The sequence below is a fragment of the Phascolarctos cinereus genome, unplaced genomic scaffold (genome assembly GCF_003287225.1).
Source record: "Phascolarctos cinereus isolate Bilbo 61053 unplaced genomic scaffold, phaCin_HiC Scaffold_726;HRSCAF=1367, whole genome shotgun sequence".
Classification (NCBI taxonomy): domain Eukaryota; kingdom Metazoa; phylum Chordata; class Mammalia; order Diprotodontia; family Phascolarctidae; genus Phascolarctos; species Phascolarctos cinereus.
Genome location: NW_027556098.1, coordinates 427627986 through 427650515, shown reverse-complemented (window position 1 = coordinate 427650515; position 22530 = coordinate 427627986). Strand labels below are relative to the sequence as shown.

Here is a 22530-nt window from a genome sequence, read left to right as displayed (position 1 = left end):
TCGCACCCACTTCCGGCCTCCACCAGGCTGTCTGGAAGACCGGGCCCTCGAGCTCTGTCCCCAGGATGCCTCTCTTGGAGAACTCTCCTCCCACGGCCCTCGGGGTGCGGCCTCTCCTGACCCTCCGAAAGGACGCGCTCTCGCCTTTGTCCCGTTGTCCCGCCCACACGCCTGGCCCGGGCCAGGGGGCTCGGGCCTAGTCGTTTCTATGACAACCGGGGAGGCGGCGCGTGCACGGGCGGAGCACGGTCCCATAGCAACCGCCTGCTCCGGCTATTGTTCCTGGAGCGCGCGAAGCCTCCTGGGACAAGTGGTGGGGAGGCTGACCTAAAGACTCCTCTGCGCGTGCGCATGACCTCCTCGACGCACTGTGGTTTGTGTAGTCCTGGGCCCGACCTTCAAAGCTTCAGGCGGCGCTTGGAGATAGCCCTCTTTCTTACATAGCCCCAGAATTCCCAGAGAAGGGAAGAATCTTGAGCACGTAGTGGCACAACCAGGAATCCGTCAGTTAGTCAATCAACAGGCTTTTATTACAAAAGCTAATATGATCATCCCGGGAGTTTGCAGAGCCTCTTAGTTCGTACAGAAAGGGAAATCGAGGCATGGGGGAGGGGGATCACAGTTCTTCCCGACGGTGATAAAGCAGGTACCTGCCCTCAGGGAGCTGACAGTCTTGTGCCATCCTCTAGGATGGACCCATGGGGTGTGATGGTGGCGGGGTCCTTCAGAGGTGGGGCTGGAGTAGTCCAGGGGAGGGAGCAGAGCAGGCATGGAGCACTGCGAGGGCAAAGGCTTGGAGTCGGGAGATAGGAGACAGGTCTCCTTGGCTCAGGGAAACCCACAGCCCTGGAGAGCACAAAGCATTGGGCCACCCCTCAGGAAGGAACTGGGGTGGGATCTGGCCTTTCGGTAGCCCCTGGTACCACGCTGCTGGACCCAGGAGTGGGCATGGAGGTACATGTGTGAGGAGGGGGCTTGGGAGGGGCCAGGGAGCTGTGGCTCCACTGGATTGCAGTGGGCAGGCAGACCCTCCAGCACTCAGCACCAAGGGCTTAGGAGATGGGTACAAACATGGTGGATGGGTTGCCAGAGCTGAGTATGGCCTCTGTGACTCAGGGAGAAGTGCTTGGAGATCCCCAGGCAATGAAGGAAGCTCCAGGGGGAAAAGGAAGCTTCAACCCCTCCCTCCCCCCCACTGTGGCCCAGCCCTACTTTCAGATGGAGAGGCTCCCAGAAAGGAAATGACTAGTCCAGTTGGACCCCTCTCCCCTGACCCACGTGGGTGGGCTGACATCCCACTCACTACCTGCAGGACCTGAGAAAGGGGGCTGCCCTTTGCTGGGCCTCACTTTCCTTCTCTATAAAATGAGGAGTTGTACTAGATTCTAGCTCTACATCTGTGCTCCCAGGATCCATCTGGGGGCCCATGACCAGGCCTGGGGCCAAGCTGAGCCCTCCCAGGACAGCCAGGCTTGGCCAGTGCTAAAGTGATCCTCCTCACACTCAATGCAACCTTTGCTCATGCCCCTGCGTCTACCTCGGCGGTTTCCCCATCTATAAGAGGCCCAAGACCCCAGATCTGCTTGGGCTGCCTCGGTTTCCTCTAGGTTTGAATTTTCTGCCAAACCAGATGCCCACAGACAGAAGTCCAACACTCCTCTCTCAGCCCCCCAGAGGGTCACCGCCCATGGCCTCTTCTCCTGGGAACTTGGCCTGGCTCGAGCTCGGGGTTCCAGACCCCTCTTGGCCATCATGAGGCAGGGTCCCGGGATCCGGGGGCCCAGAGAACTCTGTGGCCAGCACATTTCCCAAGGGTTCGGTCTGCCGCAGGAGTGGGGGCAAGGCCGAGGGTCCTGCATCGGCAGTCACAGGGGGGAGAAACCAAGAGGAGTTGGTGGGAGAGGCCAGGGGCGGGCGTGGGAGGACCATAGCGTGAGTGGTGGAGTGGGGAATGAGAAAGAAGATGTAGACCCCAGAGACGACTAGCCCCGCGGTGACCAGCACCGCCAGGGTGACCGCGGCGTGGAAGGCCCACGTCGAGCGGTCCCAGCCGAGAGTCCTGGGCTGGGGCCGGCCCAGCCGCAAAGGAGGGGGGAGCGGGGGGCCCTCACAAGCCTTGGACGACCCCGAGGACGAGGAAGGAGGGCGCAGGTAAAGAAGACCCCGCCGCCTGTCGAATCGGACCGAGTGCTGGCAGAGGCCGGGGCCCTGGGCCTCCCGGGGCAGGAGACCGGGCTCCGTGGGCAGTGCGGGGGGACCGCGGCGGGGGGGCAGGCGGGTGGGCGCCCGGCACATGGGGCAGGCCACAGCCTCCCCGCTGCCTACAGTGGCCAGCGAGAGCCGCGCCAGGCACTCCAGGCAGAAGACGTGGCCACAGGCCAGGCGCTTGGGAAGCTTGAAAACACCGTCAAAGGGGGAGACGCAGATGAGGCAGTCCATGGGGGATGGAGGAGGCAGGATAGGGGACTCCACCTCGGCAGGGCCGGGCCTGGGCCCCCCATCTTCATCCTCCTCCTCTTCCTCTCCCACCGGGGAGCGTGCAGTGGAACCGGCCCCTGGAGAGGTGGGGAGGGACCAGGAACGGGATGGGCCTCGAGGCCATCGGAGGCAAGTAAGTGGGCAAGGCATCAGAGACCTAGATGAGAAAGCAGAGATACGAGATCAGAGACAGGGAGAGACTAGACCTAATCAGGAAGGGAACAATGCTGGGGAGACAGAACTAGAAAGGCGGCAGAGCTGGAGAGACAGGGAGACACCTTATCAGTAAAGGGTCAGATGTGTGGAGACAGAGACAGAGGATCAGAGACAGGGAGAGACGTAATCAGGAGGGAGGCAGAGCTGGGAAGAGACAGGGAGAGGGCACGGTGGGGCAAATCAAGTCAATCAGCACAGCAGCCCAGTGACAGAAAACAGAGCAGAGGCAGGAAGACCTGGATTCCCGTCCAGCCTCAGACCCTTCCTAGCTGTGACCTGCCTCAGTTTCCCAATTTGCAGTACCTAGCTCCCTCGGTTGTTGGCTCAAAGGAGACCATTGTACACTGCTTGGCACCAGCCTGACTCACAGGCACTCTATAAATGCTCAGTCCCTTCACCCACTCCGTAAATGCCTCTGGCAGCCCCGTGCCAAGCACAAGGAATACAAGTAAACCACCACACACACAAGCCCTACACAGGATCACTGAAGCCAGGAAAGGCTTCCTGTAGGAGGTGGGATTTCAGCAGGGATGCAAAGGCAGCCTGGGAGGCCAGTAGCTGGAGCTGAGGGAGAGCCTTCCAAGCCTGGGGCTAGAGGGTGCCCCGGGAGGGGCAGCCAGGGGCTAGAGTCTCTGAGGGAAGCCTCTAAATGGCCCCAGGTTGGGTGGGAGTCCCTGGAGTTGAGCCGGATGGTAGCAAGGAGCCCTGGGGCAGGTAGACCCCCTACAGAGACTGTGGCAACGGTCCTGCTTAAAGAGACCAGAGCCAGAAAGGAGGATGGAGACATAGGGTGAGACAGGGAGACTGACCAAGAAAAGGGGCAGAGCCAGAGGGGCCACCCCAAGGCGAAAGCCCTCAAATGGGAGATGGGCAAGGCTCCCCAGCATCCGATTTTTGCGGGGTGAGGGATTAGAGACAGAGGGCAGCAGCCCAGTCTGAAGACAAGAGGGAGGCTGAGGTGCTGGATGAGGTCGTAGAAGGGCCCCCTTACCTGTCCTGGGGGGAAGCCACAAGCAGTCTGGCCCCTCTGGAGCTGGCTGCCAGACTCCTTCCTGGGCCAGGCTGGCCCAGGCCTGTGCAACCTTGGTTTTCCGGTCTCTCTAGGATTGTCTTCCTCAAGGGGGCGTGGGTGGGGTGGGGTCCACTGCTAACCCCAGCTTGGCTTCCCAGGCCAGACCGGTTCAGCTACATCCCAAGACAGAATGGAAGGGCGGGGGTGGGTAGAACCTCCCCTGGGCCCAGCCTCCCCCCGCTTGCACCTGTGGGGGCCGCCCCACCCCCTTGGCCGGCCGGATGGCGGGGGTGGCCAGGAATGCATGCCCATCTCGGCAATACCACCTTCCCCCCACAGGCATGAGGGGCCTGCATAAGGGGGTGTGCCCTGAGGCTAGCATGCAGTCAGCTGTTGGCTGGCCAGCTATGCAGACCTGCTGAAACCCTGCCCAGCTGCTGCCCGCCCCTCAACTCTGTGACCCCTGGGTTTGGCAGCCCCACTCCTAAGGTGGTGGGGAGGAGTCCCATGGGCTGGAACCACCCATTTCCCAGATGGGGAACTGACACCTACTGCATGCAGTAAAGGGCTTTGCCCAGCATAGGGCCCAGACCACCCACGGATTCAGGGGCCAGCCAGTCCACTAATGAGGGCCAAGGCCACCCACTTACTGGCCCTCCTCAGAGTCCACTGATCCCCTGGGCCGAGAGGGGTGGGGGGCAGCCAGCCTGGGGCCTGGCTGCCTGGCTAAATGGCCAGTGAGGATCCTGGGTATGGCGAGGATGCAGACAGCTGATCACCTGCTTCTCCTGACCTCCACCCAGAGCTCTGGGGGCCAGGTCTATGTGTGCATGTATGTTCTATGTATGTTCCATGTGTGTGGGTGGCCCAAGACCCCCCCCCCCACCCCAACCCAAGACCAGCAAACAGCAGAGACAGGCACAGGGACCCTGCTCCCACTACAGGGGGCGGGGGCATTTATTATTGACAGAGGCTGCCAGGATCAGCGGTTAGATTTGGCCACACGCTCCAGCTCGTCCTTCTTCTTGATGGCATAAGAGTTTGAAGAGCCCTGGGGAGGGAGGACAGCCGGAAATGGGTGAGGAGGGGCCGCTCCCATCCTCTCCCTGCTCACCCGAGCCCACCCGGCAGGCCCCGGCCCACTCACCTTGGCAGCGTTGATAAGCTCATCGGCCAGACACTCGGCGATGGTCTTGATGTTGCGGAAGGCTGCCTCTCGGGCCCCCGTGCAGAGGAGCCAGATGGCCTGGGGAAGGGAGAACGTCCAGGTGAGGGCCTGTCCGACCCCAGCCTAGCCCAGGCTGGCTATGCTGGGGAATCTGGAGGAATGAGCTCTTGCCACCCTGGGACGCCCCCAAGGGTCCCCGCACCACCCACTCGCAGGCTAGCCGCCTGCTGCCCCTACCTGGTTGACCCGCCGGAGGGGGGACACGTCCACTGCCTGGCGCCTCACAGTCCCTGCCCGTCCGATTCTGGTGGAGTCCTCTCGGGGACCACTGTTGATGATAGCATTCACGAGGACCTGCAGCGGGTTCTAGAGACAGAGGCGGCAGCTGATGGGTCCATCCCAATGCGGGAAGCCTTGCCCAGGAGCTCACGCTAGAACTGGCCCTCCAATCCGAGGCCCTTTCCTGAAATCCAGGGCCCAGCTAGGCTTCCTGGCACTGGCAGGCAGCAAGGGCCCTGACCCCCAATGGCTCTCAGTAGGCATGGCCCTTTGTCACGGGTGGTAACGAGGAGACAGCCAGGACGTCAGATATCATAGAGAGGGCAGGTCAGGCCATAAAGGTAGGGGCTGCTCCCAGGGTGCCCACCACGGGGAAGCCCAGTGCCCTCCCACAAAACCAAAGGTCAGGGTGAGAGCACCTACGTCATGGAAGAATGGGCCGGTGTTTGGTGAAAGCAGCACTGGCCCAATGACCCAACAACTCAGTGGGCTGTTTCACCCTCAGCCCCATGGGCCTCAGCCTCACCCTCCTGGGGGGAATCCCACCAGCTGGGCAGCTTCTTCCTGATACTTGGCCTTCTCTCCCATCACGAGACCCTGCCTGCGGGATGGGAGACCCACCCCTCATGCCTCTCCAGCGAGCAGGGGGATGACTCCTAGGACACATCCTGCACCCCCAAGCTCTCAGGCATGCTCAGTAGGTGAGTGTCCTAGGCACACACACACCCCCATACCTCTCCTGTGAGCAGGTGAATGATCTCAAAGCACCCTGCAACATCTGTCCAGGGAACAGCCCAATGATGTCTGGGCTCCTCCCCCCCATCCCTCTCCTGTGAGGAGGTGAATGATCTCAAAGCACCCTGCAACATCTGTCCAGGAAACAGCCCAATGATGTCTGGGCTCCTCCCCTACCACCTTCCTCGTGAGCAGGCACATGATCTCAAAGCCCCTCCAGCATGTGTCTGGTGACTGGCGATGAGCCCCAAGGCCCCCTCACCTCCCCTGTGAGCAGGTGGATGATCTCGAAGGCGTGCTTGACAATGCGCACGGTCATGAGCTTCTTGCCGTTGTTACGGCCGTGCATCATCATGGAGTTGGTGAGGCGCTCCACGATGGGGCACTGGGCCTTACGGAAGCGCTTGGCAGCATAGCGCCCTGCGCTGTGGGGCAGGTACTTGGCATACTTCTCCTTCACGGCGATGTAATCCTGAGAGGAAGGGCAGAAATGGGGCACCCGGGGTCATGAGCAGCCCCCGGGGAGAGCAAAGACACCCCCACCGTGGCTGACTGGTCATTTCTGGGCCCCAGAGGGAGGGTCTCCAGGGAGCGCCCACTCCCCAGGGAAGCCAAGGCCAGGGCTCCCCATCATGCTCACCTGCAGGGAGATGTCATTGATCTGCACGTCGTCCGTACTCCACTTGCCAAACAGCTTGATGTCTGGGGTCTCGGCCACGGCCGGCGCCGCTGTCTCCCACTCAGTCATGCTGGGGAAAGAGATGAGGGTCAGGGCCGGCCTGGCGGGGGGTATGGAGATGCCCCCTCCATCCATGGGGCGATTATTGGGGGAGCAGTCCTTCCAGCGAGAAGATGCCCTCCAAAATCTGGGGAGGCCCTTCCAATGCTCTCCTCTCACCTCCCTCCACCCCGTTAGAGGAGAATTATGGGCAGTCCTTCCAGTGTGGAGATGCCCCCCTCCATCCAAGGAGGATTATTGGGGAGCAGTCCTTCCAGTGGGAAGATACCCTCCCCCCCATCTATAGGATGGGCAGTCTTTCCAATGTTGTAATGCTCCCCCTTCTGTTAGAGAAGAATTATGGGGAGACCTTCCAGCATGAAAATACTCCCTCTATCCACAAGGAGATTATTGGGGAGCAGTCCTTCCAGCAGGAACATGCCCTCCTCTTACCTCCCTCCCATTAAAGGAGAATTGTAAGGAGGCCCTTCCAGAGTGATAATGCTCCCCCCCACCTCTCCCCCACCTCTGTTGGAGAAGAATAATTATGGGGAGTCCTTCCAGTGTGGAAATACCTCCCTCCATCCACAGGGGATTGGGGGTGCATTCCTTCTAGTGTGAAGATGCCCTCCCCCCAATCTGGGGAGGCCCTTCCAGTGTGGCAATGCTCTCCTCTCACCCCTCCCACCCGTTAGAGAATTATGGGAAGTCTTTCCAGTGAGAAGATGCCCTCTCCCTCCACAGAGAGATGGGGAGCCATCCTCCCACTGTGGCAATGCCCTCCCCCCAGCAGCCCCCGGGGCAGGATCCCGGGAAGGCCCTTCCGGTGCGCTGAAGCCCTCCTCCCAGCACAGCCGCTGACAGACGGAAAACCGAAGCCAGACCTGGTCCAATGCGGCCTCCCACCCCTCCTACAGGCTGCTTCTCTCTCGACTCAGTTTCCCCTGTGCACAAGTTGTGTTGGGGGAGGGGTAAGAGGATCGGCAGATGCCGGGCAAAGGCGCGGAGGCCCGCACTCACTCGCTGGGTCCTCGGTCGGCTCTCGGGACAGGAGGAGCCTCTAAATGCCAGGCGCAGAGGCTCAGAGTCACGGCCGCGTTCACCCCACGCGCCTCACTCACACGCCGGAACAGGAAAGAGGCCGCGCCCGCGGGGTCTCGGACTTTATATGGGCCACGACTGCTTCCGGGTCGTCAGCTAACGAGAGATGACTGTGCGCAGCTGCGCTGAGCGGTCCGGAAAGTCCGGGCGCCTACTTCTAATAACACGTGGGACACAGGCTTGGAGACTGCGCGTGCGTCCGCGACTGAAGCCACACCTCCCAATCTGCTTCCGGCAGCTGAGGCGCAGGCGCAGAAACGCCAGTGAGTCCCAGTTCGCCATGTTGTCAGAAGGCATATGCCCTCCTTCCTTCAGCCGTCCTCGGCCTCCCTCCGGCCAGGGACGCTCTCCCTCCTGCAGCCGTCCTGCTCCCCACCCCCACCCCCCAGCATCCTGGCGGCTTCCACCGTCCAGAGCTGCTAGCGTTTCAGCCGCGCTTTGGTTTTTTTCTCTAGGATCTGCATCCGTCCTGTATACACTCTCCTGTTAGGCCATAAGCATTTATTAAGTGCTGGGGGAGGGGGGGAATCCAGGGTTAAGTACTGGGGATGCAAAGAGGGCCATAAGCCCGCCCTGCCCTTGAGGAGCTCGCGGTGTAACTGGGGAGACAGCACCTAACAAGCTGGGAAAGGCAGGCTGTTGGGCACTGGCAAAGGAGGACGCCCTGCAGCTGGGGAAGGGTTGGATTTACCAGTCCAAGCCATCTTAAAGAATGCTGAGTGTCTGGAAGTTATGAGTGGGGAAAAGGGGTGAGAAGAATGCCTTGGCTGCCCCAGGGGCTCCCCCATCAGAGGGAGGGAGGAGCTCCTGGCTGGGGATACCTTGGGGGGCGGGGGGAGAGCTTCCTAGCGGATCTCTTCTTGCAGGATAATTAGATACATAGGACAGAAACAAGGACAGTTGGGAAGGACTTCCTGCAGAATTGTTATTCCGTCCTGTCTGACTCTTTGTGACCCCGGTTGGGGTTTTCGCGACAACCCACTTTATTGATAAGGAACAGAGGCCACAGGGTCTTCCAGGTTCTGGGGTTGGATTTGAACTCGGAATGATGAGTCTTCCCGATTCCAAGCCCAATCTCTGTGCACTCTGGCACCACCTAGCTGCCTTCATGCAGAAGGCGGGACTTGAGCTGCGACTTGAAGGAAGCCAGGGGGGTCAGTAGTCAGAGCTGAGAAGGGAGAGTGTTCCAGGCGTGGGGTACAGGCTTTAAAAACGCCTCGAGATTGGAAATGGATGGTCTTGGTGGTGGGACAGCCAGGAGGCCAGCATATGCAGAACATGTGGGAGGTGTAAGAAGACTGGGAAGGTGTTAGGGGTGGGGAGTGGATGCTGTTATGGAAGGTTTTGCACAACAAACAGGGATTTTCTGTTTGATCCTGAACTAGAGTGAGGAAGTGGGGACTTCAAATGCAGCCTTGGACATATACTAGCTCTGGAATCCTGGGCAAGTCACTTAATCTGTATGTGTCTCAGTTTTCTCAACTGTAAAATAGATAATCACAGCCTCACCTCCCAGAGTTGTTGTGAGGATCAAGTAAAGTGCTTAGCATGGGGCTTCCTTCCCTCCTTCCTTCCTCCTTTCCTCTCTCCCTTCCTTTCTTCCTCCTTCCCCCCCCAGATTATTGTGAGGGTCATATGAGATAATATTTATAAAGCTCTTAGCAGACTTTCAGGCACTATATAAATGCAGGGGACCACTGGAGTTTATTGGATAGGGGGTGCCATGGCCAGCCCTGTGCTTTAGGAAAATCACTTTGGTGACTGAAGAGCAGATGGACTGGAGTGGGGAGGATTGGAGGCAGGCAGCCCTTCCCCCACCCCTCCTCCTAGCAGCTATGGCAGTAGTCCAGTTGTGAGGTGATGAGGATCTGCCCTAGGGTGGGGGCAGGGTCAGAGGAGAAAAAGGGGCCTATTGGGGCGATGTTATTGGAGAAACAATTTATTCTGATCCCCCCAAATGTTCCCCCTTCTACCATCCCTATTACTGTAAAGAGCTACAAGCTCCCCCTCTCACCCCCCCCATCCAATAAGGGGCCAAGGCCTGGTGATTTCACCTCTGCGGCATCTCCAATAGGCCTCCTGTTGTCCCCACCCTCATCGACTCAGGCCTAGACTGGGGGAGGCGGTCCAAGGCTCTCCCCAGTCCAGTCCATCCTCTGTCCAGCCACCAAAGTGATTTTCCTAAAGCACCGGCCTAAAACCTCTGCTCTCCATGAACTCCAGTGACTCACTATCACCTCCAGATCAAATACAAAATGCTGTTTGGCCTTTAGAGCCCCTCAACCTTTGCAGTCTTTTTACACCTTACCCAACATGCCCTTTTCCATCCAGTGACAGTAGCCTCCAGCAGTTCCATAAACAAGACTTCTGGGCCCTGGGCATTGTCCCTGGCTCTCCCTCAGGCCCTGAGTGAATGCTCACCTTCCTCTGCTCCAATTGCTGCCCTTCCTGACTTGCTTCAAGGCCCCATAGAATCCCACCTCGTACACTGAGCTTTCCCAAATCCTCCCTCATTTGAGTGCCTTCCTTCTGGCCATTATCTCCTAGTCATCCTGTGTAGAGCTTGTTTGTACGTGTTTGTTGACATGTCTCCCCCTGAGACTGAAAGCTCCTTGAAGAAAGGGCCTGTCTTTTACCTTTCTCTGTATCCCCAGCACCTAGCAAGGTGCCTGGCACATAGTAGGTGCTTACTAAATGTTTATTGATTGATTGAGGTTATGATGGTAAAATTGATGGCTCTTGGCCATAGACTGGGTGTGGTGGGTATCTCTGCCTTAAATCCCTTCCCACTTCAATGCCTCCTCCACTTAGCCACCAAAGTGATCTTCCTAAACTGCTGGTGTGACTGTGTCACTGCTGTACTCAGTATACTCCAGTGGTTAATAAATGCGTGTTGATTGACTGATTGCCAGGATCTCTGGTTTGTGGAAGCCTCTTGATACCACATGCAAGGACGTGCACGTTATTCGGGTCTCTTTAAGGTGGTGAATGGCTCGCCAGGGTTTATTAGTACCCCAACCAGGCCTTTGCCCCTTCTCCACTAGCACCTGCCCCACACCCTTCATGATCTTTTAGCAGGTGAATTAGTACCAAAAGGCAGCCCCTAGGAGGTCACTCCCTACTGCTGGCCAGGCTGCTTCTCGGTATGCCTTGTGTAGTGATGACATGTGGCCTCCACTGCTGGAAAGCCATCTCTCTCTTGGCAGAACTGTGGCCACACACAGTCATCATCATGGACTCCTTTTTGTGCCCTTAAGCTCCTGGGCCAAGAGATGGCAGATTTTTGCATCCCAAGTGCAGAGAATTCAGATGAGACTTCAAAGCCTCTGCTTGCCATCCCAGCTAGTCAGTCCCTCAGATTGCCTGCCAAGCCCTCAGCTCCCTTTTCTGATGGGTTTTGGGGGAACTTTTCTGTAAGAAACAGGAAACCTGGTGAATCCCTTGGTTGCTGATAGCTACCCTCGGTGGTACGGGTAATCCCTCTTCCTGCCCTAGTTGACACAGGGTTTGCAGGCCTCTGCTCTGTCCCTACCCCCCGACCCAGCTCACAGAGACCTGTCTCCCCAGCCACTGGGGAGCCACACCTTTCCTCTACTCCCCCAAAGGCACTCCAAAGGCCCTGTGGCTCAGCTCCACACCTCTGCAAAGTACACAAAGTACTAGCAATTACTAGTGCTTGAAGGTTTACAAAGCACATATGTGTGTATACATAGACATGTGTTTATGTATGTTATGCTCCCATTTTATTTATTCTTATTAAAATCATGAGAGGTTAATTCTATCATTCTCCCCATTTAACAGATAAGGAGACTGAGGTAGACAGTGGTTAAGTGTCTTTCCCAGGGTTACACAGCTGATAAATATCTGAGGCAGAATCTGAACCCAGGTCTACTGGACTCTAGGCCCAAGAAATTTTCTATCCACTGTGCCACCTAGCTGTGAATAAGCTCTGTGCATATCTCTTCCTTCTTTCCTGGCTGTGGCTATTGGTTCATGAAGAAATCATTGAGGTACTGAGCAACTTCCACAAAATTTAGGAAGTCACATCAATGAAAGAATCTGACTGATTCTCCTTTGTAACTAGTTCTCTCAGACTCCAAAAGTAACCCTGATCCTAGGAGGTTCCAGACTAATGACAAACCACAGGAGGGTCTTTGGGAATGCTCCCTATGATGTCACATGCGCAACACACAAGTGGTAGGCCAACTTCTACAGGAAGTCCTCTGAGAAAGGGGAGCCCACTGATCTGGCAATGAGCCTTTCTGCAGTTCACATCTACCCTGCCCCCTTGCTCCTGGCTCCGCCCTCTACAGCCAAGCAGAACAACCCTGCTGCAAGATGGCCAGACTGGCTTTTTCATTCCCCTACATGCTATGCTCAGGGCCTTGTTGCAGGCTGGCCCCCAAACCTCCCCACCTTTGTACCTGAGAACCCCTATTTTCCTTCTAATTTCACTTGAAACATCAATGGGAAGCAGGGAGAGAAGCTGCCCAGGACAGGAGTCCTCCCTGCCCACTGAGAGCATGAGGCCTAGAACTGGGCACACAGGCCTTGGCCTGGGAGTGGAGAATGAGGTTAGGGGAAAGCAGCTTGGCCCAGAGGACCTTGGAGGTGCTGTCCAGCTCTGTCTGAGATTCTGGGACCGTCTGTGGTTGTGGGTCACACAGGCATCTATCCCAGAGGTGCATCACAAGCTCATGCCTCCTGTGCACAGCCCACATTCCCTGGGCTCTCTGGTCACTGAAGGATGCGGCTGATGGACTGGCCACTTCAGGCCCTGAACATGCACAGCCCTGGCCATTCTTCTTCTGCCTCAGACTCAGGCCAGAGCACAGGTGTGTAGGTGAGTGCATGTATGCCTTTATACGGCCCCATGGTCCCCTCCCACTACTGGCCAGGAAAAAAGAATATTGAGTAAAGTTTGCTTGGTTTTCCAAAAAATAAAACCTTTTCTTGTACTTAGCAACCCCGAGAGTGGGGAGGGGGATCCTCTCAGTGATGAGGTGAAGTGGGCCAGACAGAGAGACTGCTGCCCTCAGGAGGCCAGCACCTCCTACTTCTTCATCCCAGGCCTTCTGGGGCAGGCAGGATTAGGAGTCATTCTGGCTGGGTCAGGAGAGTTTAGATTGAGTCCCAGCACTGGTCATGGGAGGAGGAACAGGTTATCTCTGCAAGGAAGCCGGGATCACGTCCCAGTGCAGGGGTAAAATGAGGGAAAGATGAGGGAAAGTGGCCAGGCTTCAGATAGGGAGGGCCAAGCTGATGAGGGGATAGGCTGGGGGTCAGAACCTCTGGGTTCCACTTTTTCCATCTTTGGAGCCCAGGTTCCCCACCTAAGGATGGGGATAATTATCGCTACCCCATCCCAGGACTGTTCAGGAGACTGGGAGAGAGAACCAGGGTTACAGAAGGGACAGATGAACTTCCACCTACCTCAGGATGACCTGGAAACCCTCTGACTTTAGGGCCTGCAGCCCACCTCCCTCTGTAGGTCTCTGAGAGGAGGCTGGGAAACAGACTAACAATGGCCCACCTGGGGGGGGGGGGTTAAACCCTTGGAGCCCACTCCTGCTAGTGAGGAAGGGACATTGAGGGAGGAAGGACCATATGGGGCCCCACGCCCTGGGGATGTAGGTGGGCAACAGGCTGAACTTCTGGTCACTGTGGTGAAAGTCAGGGGACTGTTACCTGCCCCTCCTCCTATGTCCCCCCCCCAACCAGGCTGTGCCTGGGACTGAAGTGCCTGAGCCAGCTGGAAGAAGCCTTGAAGTCACCCTTGATGCCCAAGGCCCAGAAGAGCTGTGCCCCACACGCGCAGAGTGGACTGGAGACAAGGGCACCAGCAGCCAGCTGGCCAGATGAAAAAATGCTCAGAACTACTACAAATCGCCAAAGAGGACAAAGCCTTATGGGGCAAATTCAAGACCGCAAAGGCACAGGCTGGGTTTTCTTCCTTGCTGCCTACTGAAAGTCAGGAATGGAGAAGGAAAGAACCCATGTGGTCTTAGAAGGTGTTGTCTGCGAATGGCACCTGGGCTTCTGGACCACCTTCTCCATCTCAGGCCAGGGATGGAGCACTCCTCACCAGGGTGGGGAAGGATGGCTTTACCTTGCCTCTGATGCACCAAGGAGGGGCCAGATGGGCCAATGATGAGTGGGGAGGGGACCCTGGGTCCTGAAGTCTGCAAATGGCACCTGGGCTTCTGGACCACCTTCTCCATCTCAGGCCAGGGATGGAGCACTCCTCACCAGGGTGGGGAGGGATGAGTTTACCATGCCTCTGGCTGGGAGTGGTGGTGAACTGATGCACCAAGGAGGGACCTTGGGTCCCAAAGTCTAAGAATGGTACCTGGGCTTCTGAACCCTCCTCCAGGCCTAGCCAGAAAGGGGATTGGGGGCTGATGTACCAAGGAGCGAGGCACAGGGGGCAATCATGGGGAAACATGATGGAGGTGGGGACCCCTGGGTCCTGAAGTCTGAGACACATGAATGCAGGGCAACCTTCCTGATGGGCTTCCCAGGTCAGCAAAGAGCCAGTCTCAAGACCCAAGAGCTCAGAGAATCCCAAGAAAGATTAGGGAAGTCACCATGTGCTGGCCTCTCATGTTCCAGATGGGGAAACTGAGGGTCACCATGACTGCATCAGCACCGTGACACCCTCTGGGTGCAGGGGTTGCTGCAGCCACAGCTGTACTGCATGTGCAGCTCCATAAAGGTCTCATTCGTTCCTGACTGTATTCATTCGTTTTTGCATCTTTTCCTTTCTCCATTTTAGCTGAAGCAGCACAGAGTGCCTGGCTGGAGTCAGGAAGACCCGAGTTCAAACCTGGCCGGCTGTGGGACCCTGGGAAAGTCATGTACCTGCTGCCTGTCTCAGTTTCCTCAGCTGTAAAAGGGGGATCATAACAGCCCCTACATTTCAGAGTCATGGTGAAGATGCAAAGTGTTTGGCACACAGCAGGAGCTTACTAAATGTTCCCCTTTCTCATTCATTCATTCATCACTAGGGGGATAGAGTCTGAATGCTTGGCAGTTTAGCTGAGAAAGGACCTCAGTGTCTGGTATCTTATTCTGCCAGGCGATCTTCAGAATCTTCCTAAGACAGTTCAAACAGAAGCGATTCAGTTTCCTGGCATGGCGCTGGTAGACTGTCCAGCTTTCACAGGCATACAACAGAGGTCAGCACAAGAGCTCTGTAGACCTTCAGTCTGGTAATCAGTCTAATACCTCTCCTCTCCTACACTGTCCTTTGGAGCCTCACAAATACTGAACTAGCTCTGGCAATGCTTGCGGCAACCTCCTTATCAATGTGCACATCCCTGGAGAGTACCATGCCAAGGTAAGTGAACTGATCCCCAGCACCCGAACTCCTGCGTTCTCAGCTCAAGGTCTGATCAACCACAGGCGACACATTGCAACTTGAACTCAACACAGTGACGTCATGGGGGGCTGTGTATCCAAGTCTGCCGGGGGGGGGGGAAGAGAGAGAGGGAGAGGGAGGGAGAGAGAGAGAAAACGGAGGTGGGTGGGCAGGGCCCTGGTGCAAAGGTGGTGAGCTCGGGGGGCGGGGCCTGTGGCGGGGGAACGGGGCCAGATGTCCTCACCTGCCCGACTCTAATCTTTCTTACTCTAGTCTTTCACGACACCCCGGCCCCTATCCCCCTCTTCCTCCTCCTCCTCTTTTCTCCTCTTTCTTCTCTTACTCCTCTTCCCCATCCCTGTCCCCCCTCTCCTTCCCTCTCCCTCCTCCTCTTCCTTCTCCTTCCCATGCCCTCCCCCTCCTCCTTCCTTCCTCCTCCCATTCCCCCTACTCCCTTCCCCTCATTCATTCTTCCTCCTCCTCTTGCTTCCTTCTCCTTCCCATGCCCTTCCCCTCCCTCCTTCCTTCCTGCCCCTCCCCCATCCCCCTTCACCTTCCACCTTCCCCCCAAGGAATATCCCTCCCTGCTTGGGGGCCCTTTGGTGTACTCCCCTGCCTCAGAAGCTGCTATGGCTCCCTGTTGCCCCAGCCAAACTGTAGAGACTGGCACTGCAGGAAGAGGCAGGCAGTTGACCTCTGCCTTGATCTGTCAGGACCAGGAAAGACTGAGCCAGGTCCAGGTCACAAAGGCCCCTTGCAGGACTCCCTGGGAGAAGGAAGGAGAGTGGGGGTCCTGGGTTTGGAGGCTTGACCTTTGGTACCCCCCTTTTCTAGTGCTGGACATGTCAGCCTGGTGTGGCAGTGGACTGCCAAGTTAGGGTGAGGTCTGGCCTCAGGTCCTGGGCAGGTCTGGGAAGCTCTTTATGCCTCAGTGTACTCCCCTGTAAAATGGGGGGAGTCTCCCTACCAGGGTTGTCGGGATTCTCTTTGTAAAGTGCTTTGCCAGCCATGGGATGCTCATCCCCATTAGCTGAGATATTGGGAGGCGTGTGAGCCCTGGGAATACAGGAACCATGTGCCAAGCTTCCCAGCAAACACGGCCAGCTGTGATGAAGTGGGCTCCTTTGCCTCCCTGGGCTATCGAACGTTTGCCACCCTCATTCCCAGGCAGCCACCAAGTCTTCCTCCCTTCCTTGGGAGGCTCTGTCTGGCTTGGAGCCCCCATCACCGTGGTACCCTAAGTAAGGCCTTGCTGCCTGACAGCGTGCTAGAGGGTGGTCGGGCACCAATTTCTGTGCCTGTCTTAAAGAGACAAAGGTACTGGGTCACAGAAGGTGAGAAGACTCAATTCCGCGACATGGCATCACCTCTGAGCTTACAGAAGGCGCTGTCCCCTGTGTCTATGGAGAAGGGGTCCCAAGGTGCCTTTCCCCCCTCCCCAGGACCTCTTCAGAGCCCTGCCCTCACCCCCAGGTCCTGGCCCGTATACACTGGGAGACAAAGATGGCGTCCACAGGAGCACCCTGGGATCCGTCTTCCATAGGAGCCAATGTTTTTGATGATTCCACCTCATTGGGCTCTACTCCCTGGACTGCCGGGCCCTGATCTGCTCTGCAGCTGCCCACAAGCTATTCCATCTGCCTGGTTTTGTGCTCCTCCCTTGTCCTAACCTGCACCCTCCCCCGTCAGTGACCCCCTCCCTCCTCTACTGACCTCCTACCACCCTTAGTGTCCTCTCCCTCAGTGACTCCTTCCCTCCCTCAATGACTCCTTTCCTCCCTCAGTGGTCCCTCCCTGCCTCAGTGACCCCCTCCCTGCCTCAATGACCCCCTCCCTGCCTCAGTGGCCCCACCCCTGCCTCAGTGGTCCCTCTCTCCCTCAATGACTCCATTCCTCCCTCAGTGGAACCCTTCCTGCCTCAGTGGTCCCTCCCTTCTTCAGTGACCCCTCCCTCCCTCAGTGGTCCCTCCCTGCCTCAGTGACCCCCTCCCTGCCTCAATGACCCCCTCCCTGCCTCAGTGGTCCCTCTCTCCCTCAATGATTCCATCACTGCCTCAGTGACCCCTCCCTGCCTCAGTGGTCCCTCTCTCCCTCAATGACTCCATTCTTCCCTCAGTGGACTCCTCCCTGCCTCAGTAACTCCATTCCTGTCTCTGTGGCCCCTTCCCTCCCTTAGGGGCCCCCTTCTTCCCTCAGTTTCCCTTTTCTTCATGGCCTCTTCTCTAGCCAGCCTATATCCTCCAGTTGAGGGCTGCCATTTTTGTTCTCCTCGGGTGCCTGTCCTGTGCCAAGCCCTGTGCTCACCAGTGCTGGATCTGCTCACACTCTCCCGGGGACAGCAATGCAATCAGCACCATCACTATCATAAGGAAATGCAGTTAGGTTAGGAAGGGGGGAAGGCTTTTGACTTCTGACCTGCCAATGCCAGAGGCAGATGAGGAGGCTTCACTTGAGGAGGCAGAGAGCTCCAGCAGCTGGAGGAATCAGCCAAGGCCTTGTGGAGGAGATGGTGCTCAGGAAGTCGGGAATTCCAAGGAGTGCAGGTGAAGAGAGGGGGTGCTTTCCAGGCAAAGGGTTGGAGGCAGGAGATGGGCCGGGTCACTCCCTGCAGAGGATCAGGGTTGGGAGTGAGGAGCACGAAGGATGAGGAGGTGGAGGTGGGGGCGTGTCCTTCAGCTGGGCAGCCGAGGTGGGGGCTTAGATGTTGTGAGCAGCAGAATTTGGGTTAGGACACCTTGGGTTTGCCACTCCGCTGTCCAGGGGGCAGGTTCTGCCTTCAGCAGAGAGAGCTCCTCAGAAGCGAGGCTTGAGCTCACTACACCTGAGCAGCACAGGGACCAGTGTCCAGGGCTAGCCAGCATGGGAGTAATTGGTGTCTCTCCAGGTCTGCTAGCACCCCCCCCCGCCTTTCCTTCAGGGCTCTGTTCCCTCCCCCATTCCCTTACCCTACTTACCCACGAACCCTCCTGGATCATAGGGGAGGCTTCCCATTCAGACCTTGACCAAGGCTCCCGAGAGGTTGAGGACTCTGAGTTTCCTGATGGTTTCCTCTTCTGCATAATGGGGATAATAATGTCCATAGCATGGAATGTGACCACAGGATTGTTCTGAGACTTAGGGTCTATAAAGACCTTCTAGAACCATTTTTTTTTTAGGCAGTTGGGGTTAAGTGACTTGCCCAGGGTCATACAGCTAGTAAGTGTCACATGTTTGGTCTGAGGCTCCAGGGGTGCCCAGGCCTGCCTTCCCCGGCTCCATGGGCTGGCGGCTGGCTGACCCTGTGTCCAGCCTCAGTCTTCCCTGTAGATGATTGAGTATTGGTGGAGTCGTGTCTCTGTACTCTTCCCCTGGTAGAATGGATGCTCCTTGAGGGCAGGGGGCCTTCCTTTGGGTCTCACTTCTCTGTATCATTCCCAAGCCTTGTACATAGTAGTCAGTCAGTTAGTCAACAAATATTTGTTAGGCACCTGCTGTATGCCTGCCCGGCAGAGGGGTTGCCTAATATGGTGGTTGAATTGTATTCTGCTTGGGGCTGCTCCTTCCAATTGTCAGGAAAGAGAGAGGGCAGGGGAAGCCCTCTGGACTCTGTCTCAGTGTCCACTGGGCCTTCCCTTGCTAACATCCCACAGTGTCAGAGCTGGGGGGGGGGGGGACAGGCTGGACAAGTGGAGCATTTCTTTGGAGGCCCCCAGAGCTGCCTACAAAGCACCCTTCACTGAGGGAGACCCCAGGCCTACCACAGGGGTCCATTCCTTCAGGGAGCACCAGTGCAGAATTTTGGGGTGAACCCTGCTGGGGAAGATGATGCCCTGAAAGGAACTGACAGAAATCCTGGGTGGTGGGATGTCACATGGTGCAGGGGAGCATTGGGATACAGGCCCCAAACAAGGCCAGCCCCTAGGCTCCACTGATGTGAGTCCTGACTTGGCCTCCAGTGAGCTTTCTGCAGACCACAGGCCAGTGGCCAGACTTGGCCCTACATCCTGAGGCCTCGGTGTAGATGCCTTCACATCTGGTCTGTCCTTCAGTCTGTAATTGGGGCTGGGGCCATGTGCAGCCTTGGTTGTCTGGAGCACTGAGAGGGAAGGGAATAGCCTGTCCAGAATCCCAAATCAAAGGCAGGACCCCCGAGTTCAAATCCAGCCTATGGAAGAGGGGAGGGTTTTGGGGAAAGACAATGAGCTCAGTTTAAGATGTCTAGGGGACAGGAAAAGACTTGCCTACAGGTCATTCAATGAGTTGAGAGCCAGGATTTGAATCCAGGTTCAGGCTTCTTCCTGGAAGTATCAAGCTGTCCCAGCTGCTGTTGGGAACCCTGTCCCCCACTCTTGGCAGAAGGTCTCCTCCTAGGCTCCTCTGAGACCTCCACGTCCCTCCCATCTCCTCTGTAATCTGGCTTCCACTTCTCCCACACATCTGCCATCTTCCTTTCTCTCAGTCTTTCTCTAAGTCTATAGACACCCTCGAGCCCCTGGCCCCTGGACCGAAGCATCTGGGTGGATGTTCATGTCCTGCAGGTGCCCTTTGCTTCCAGCCCTCCTCTATCATCCCTGCCTTCTCGCTGTACCACTCCCTGCACTCTCCTCCTGTCAGACTTCAGTCCTGGCCTCTCCCCAAGGTAGCCAATACCCTCCCTCCCTGTCACCAGAGCTTTGTTCAGCTCTCCTCTTCTTTGACCTCTTCCAGGCATTTGACACCAGCCATGATATACTTGCATGCCTTGCCAGAAGTTGGAGGGAGCTTAGAGACCTAGGCTAATCTATCCCTGGTCAGGAACCCTCTTTCTACCTGAGGGGAACACCACCACAGAGGGAGCTCACTACCTCCTGGGCATGTGTGTGTGTATCCAGACCTCTGGTCTCCTGTTGTTCGGTTGTTTCAGTTCTGTCCAACTCTTCGTGACCCCATTTGGGGTTTTCTTGTCAAAGATACTGGAGTGGTTTGCCATTTCTTTTTCCAGCTCATTTTACAGATAAGGAAGCTGAGAGAGACAGGATTAAGTGACTCTAAGAATAAATTCTTTTTGTTTTCTCAGTATCCAGACGTGACAAGAAATTCATCTCTTCACAGATCAAAATTAAGCCTCATAATCTTATGAACTCCTTAGGGAATGGCATTTGAACTGTTTCTGTCCGAGTTTCCGAAAGCCTCTCAAAGAAATGCAATAGTTTCAGTAGTTTCTGTAGAAAAGTCTATCGAAGGGAGTAGTGTGTGTGTGTGTGTGTGTGTGTGTGTGTGTGTGTGTGTGTGTGTGTGTGTGTGTGTGTGTATTTGTAACTGTAAGTGTATCTTCAGGCAAGCTCAGCCCTTACTCAGCATCAGAAAATTCTCACAGGGGAGAGATCCTTTGAATGTAATGACTGTAGGAGGGGCTTTATGAGAGGCTCATGCCTTATAAAACATCAGAGGATTTACACTGGGGAGAAACCAAGGACTGTTAGCAGTATTGGGAACAACTTCAGCCTTTGTAAGACATCAGAGAATTCTCCAGGGAAAGAAGCCCAGGGAGTGTAGAGAGGGGTGGGCATTCCACCCTCAAAAACATCCAGGAGCCAGGAATTTCTTAGCTAGAGAAGATGTGGGTTTTTTTTCCCTTGTTTTGCTTCGTTTTGTTTTGTTTTTTGCCATTGGAGGAGTTGGCCATCTAGGTATACTTACTTTCAGGAAAAATGAAGGGCATGAGGAATAAAGGTGTAGAATGTTAGAGACAGAGGAGGAAACTGAGAGTCCCAGCAGTATCCTAGCCAGGTCACACCAGGTGTAAGCACTTGAGGTGCAGACTGAACCATGACCCCTGCAGTATCCCATAGATGGGGGATACTGAGTCAGGAACATTGTATGACACCTCCTGAACCATAGCGTTACAGGGAAAAGAGGAGCTGGTGGCTGGTGAGCAGAGAGGCAGGGAGCCCTCTGGTCAGGAAACAGAAACCATTTCTTTTATGGTTGTGAGCCCAGGAATGTCTTCCTTGGTCGATCTCTCCCAGGAGCTGCTCCCACCCGCTCAGGACCCCACCTGTCTGTTGTCTGCCTCCCCCCAAAACTTGAGCCTTCCCCTGTAATAAAGAAAAGTAGACAAGTGAAAGTAAACCTGTCTTATAAGCATGCATCGGAACCCCCAACCTTTCCTACAGAAGGAGAGAAGCCTGTTCCCTTGCCTCCCTTTGTGCAGAGGTGATAGAGGCCACCTGTGAAGGGCTGCCTCTGCTCCCTGACTGGACACCTCCCCCATCTCTGCTTTATCCCAGTCTTAGATGAAGAGCTGGCCCTTACCTCATCCCATAACTTGTCCCCTCCAACATTCTCTCTCATCTACTGCACTACCCCTCATGCCTGCAAACATGCCCAGGTCTCCCCACCCCCCTAGAAAAGGTTCACCCTGACTCCACCATCCCCATAATCTCTCCTTCCCAAGCCTATCCCATCCAGCCCTTATCTCCCTTCTGAGCTCCTGCTCCCAGAGAGTCTCCACCTGGACATCCCTTAGGCATTGCAGGCTCACTGAGGTAGGAGACAAAAGTCTGGGCACCCACTCAATCCATGCTTTCTGAATAGAATTAAGTGGAGTTTAATGGACTCTTTCCTATTCTTCACTCAGGTAACAGCAACTTAATAGATAAACTGAGGAGGGGTTGGAGGGAGGTGACTTTCACCAGAAACTTAAGTGGGTAGAGAAGGGGAGAGACAGAGACATAGAGAGAGAAACAGAAACATAGAGAGACAGAAAGAGAGAAACAGAGAGACAGAGAGAAGGGAGGAGGGAGAGCGAGACAGAGACAGAGAGAGAAAAAGAGACAGAGGAGGGGGGAGGGAGAGATGAGTAGCTAGGTGGTAAGTTGATGGTAGGTTTATCAATATCTGATAGAGTTTGGTCATACATCCCTAGATCCATAGCACTGAGTGGAGATCAAAATGGACTACAGGGTCCATTCCAGCCCTCCCTACAATGGTCACTGCCAACAGCAAGCCAACCCTGAGTCTCAGCATCCTGCACTGAGGGCTGCCTCAGGCCCCACCAAGATCAGACAGTGCCGCCAGTCTCTGTCACCACGGGGATGAAAAAATACTGCCTCTGCATCTTACACCGCACGCCCCAAGAGGGGCCAGGGGGCTGGGAGAGGCACGGGTGTTCAAGGTTGCTCAGGAGCCTGCCTCGTAATGGAGCCTTGGGCCTTCCTTCCAAGCCAGCAAGTGAGGCTGCTTATCTTCTGCAGGCCTCCCCAGGAGCATGGCCTCTAAACCATTCTTCACCTTCCCCTGTAGGTATCATTGTGATGGACCCTCAGTCTTGTCCACTCAGCCTCCTCATCTCTCATTTCTGTTGCCCTTTCTCCACTGCCAGAGGACAAGCTTTGGGGCCAGGGGCCTCAGGGCCTCATCATTTCTCCCCTACACTAAAGCACAGCCTCCTCTTTGGTCCCTCTGCTTCCAGCCCCTACTACAGACACCAAAATAGTCTTTCT

General features: G+C 56.2%; 2 protein-coding genes across 2 annotated transcripts; both read right to left on the bottom strand.

Annotated features, from left to right (window-relative positions):
- Positions 1–508: 508 nt before the first annotated feature.
- Positions 509–4522, bottom strand: RNF225 (ring finger protein 225). Its single transcript, XM_020971917.2, has 2 exons — positions 3686–4522; positions 509–2635 (listed from the first exon to the last, which is right to left on the bottom strand). Exon 2 carries the CDS (start codon positions 2626–2628, stop codon positions 1663–1665), a length of 966 nt encoding a protein of 321 aa, XP_020827576.1. The 5' UTR covers positions 2629–2635; positions 3686–4522; the 3' UTR covers positions 509–1662.
- Positions 4523–4619: 97 nt separating this feature from the next.
- On the bottom strand, positions 4620–7756 carry RPS5 (ribosomal protein S5). Its single transcript, XM_020971921.2, has 6 exons — positions 7627–7756; positions 6529–6637; positions 6151–6360; positions 5112–5240; positions 4854–4952; positions 4620–4757 (listed from the first exon to the last, which is right to left on the bottom strand). Exons 2-6 carry the CDS (start codon positions 6634–6636, stop codon positions 4689–4691), a joined length of 615 nt encoding a protein of 204 aa, XP_020827580.1. The 5' UTR covers position 6637; positions 7627–7756; the 3' UTR covers positions 4620–4688.
- Between the last annotated feature and the right edge of the window lie 14774 nt (positions 7757–22530).

Excerpts from the sequence above, each read along its gene's own strand:
- RNF225 (XM_020971917.2), bottom strand. The coding sequence starts at position 2,628 with ATGCCTTGCCCACTTACTTGCCTCCGATGGCCTCGAGGCCCATCCCGT.
- RPS5 (XM_020971921.2), bottom strand. The coding sequence starts at position 6,636 with ATGACTGAGTGGGAGACAGCGGCGCCGGCCGTGGCCGAGACCCCAGAC. Across the intron at positions 5,241-6,150 it reads TCCACCTGCTCACAGGGGAG|AACCCGCTGCAGGTCCTCGT; the intron begins GTGAGGGGGCCT and ends CTCTGTCTCTAG. Across the intron at positions 4,758-4,853 it reads AGCTTATCAACGCTGCCAAG|GGCTCTTCAAACTCTTATGC; the intron begins GTGAGTGGGCCG and ends CTCCCTCCCCAG.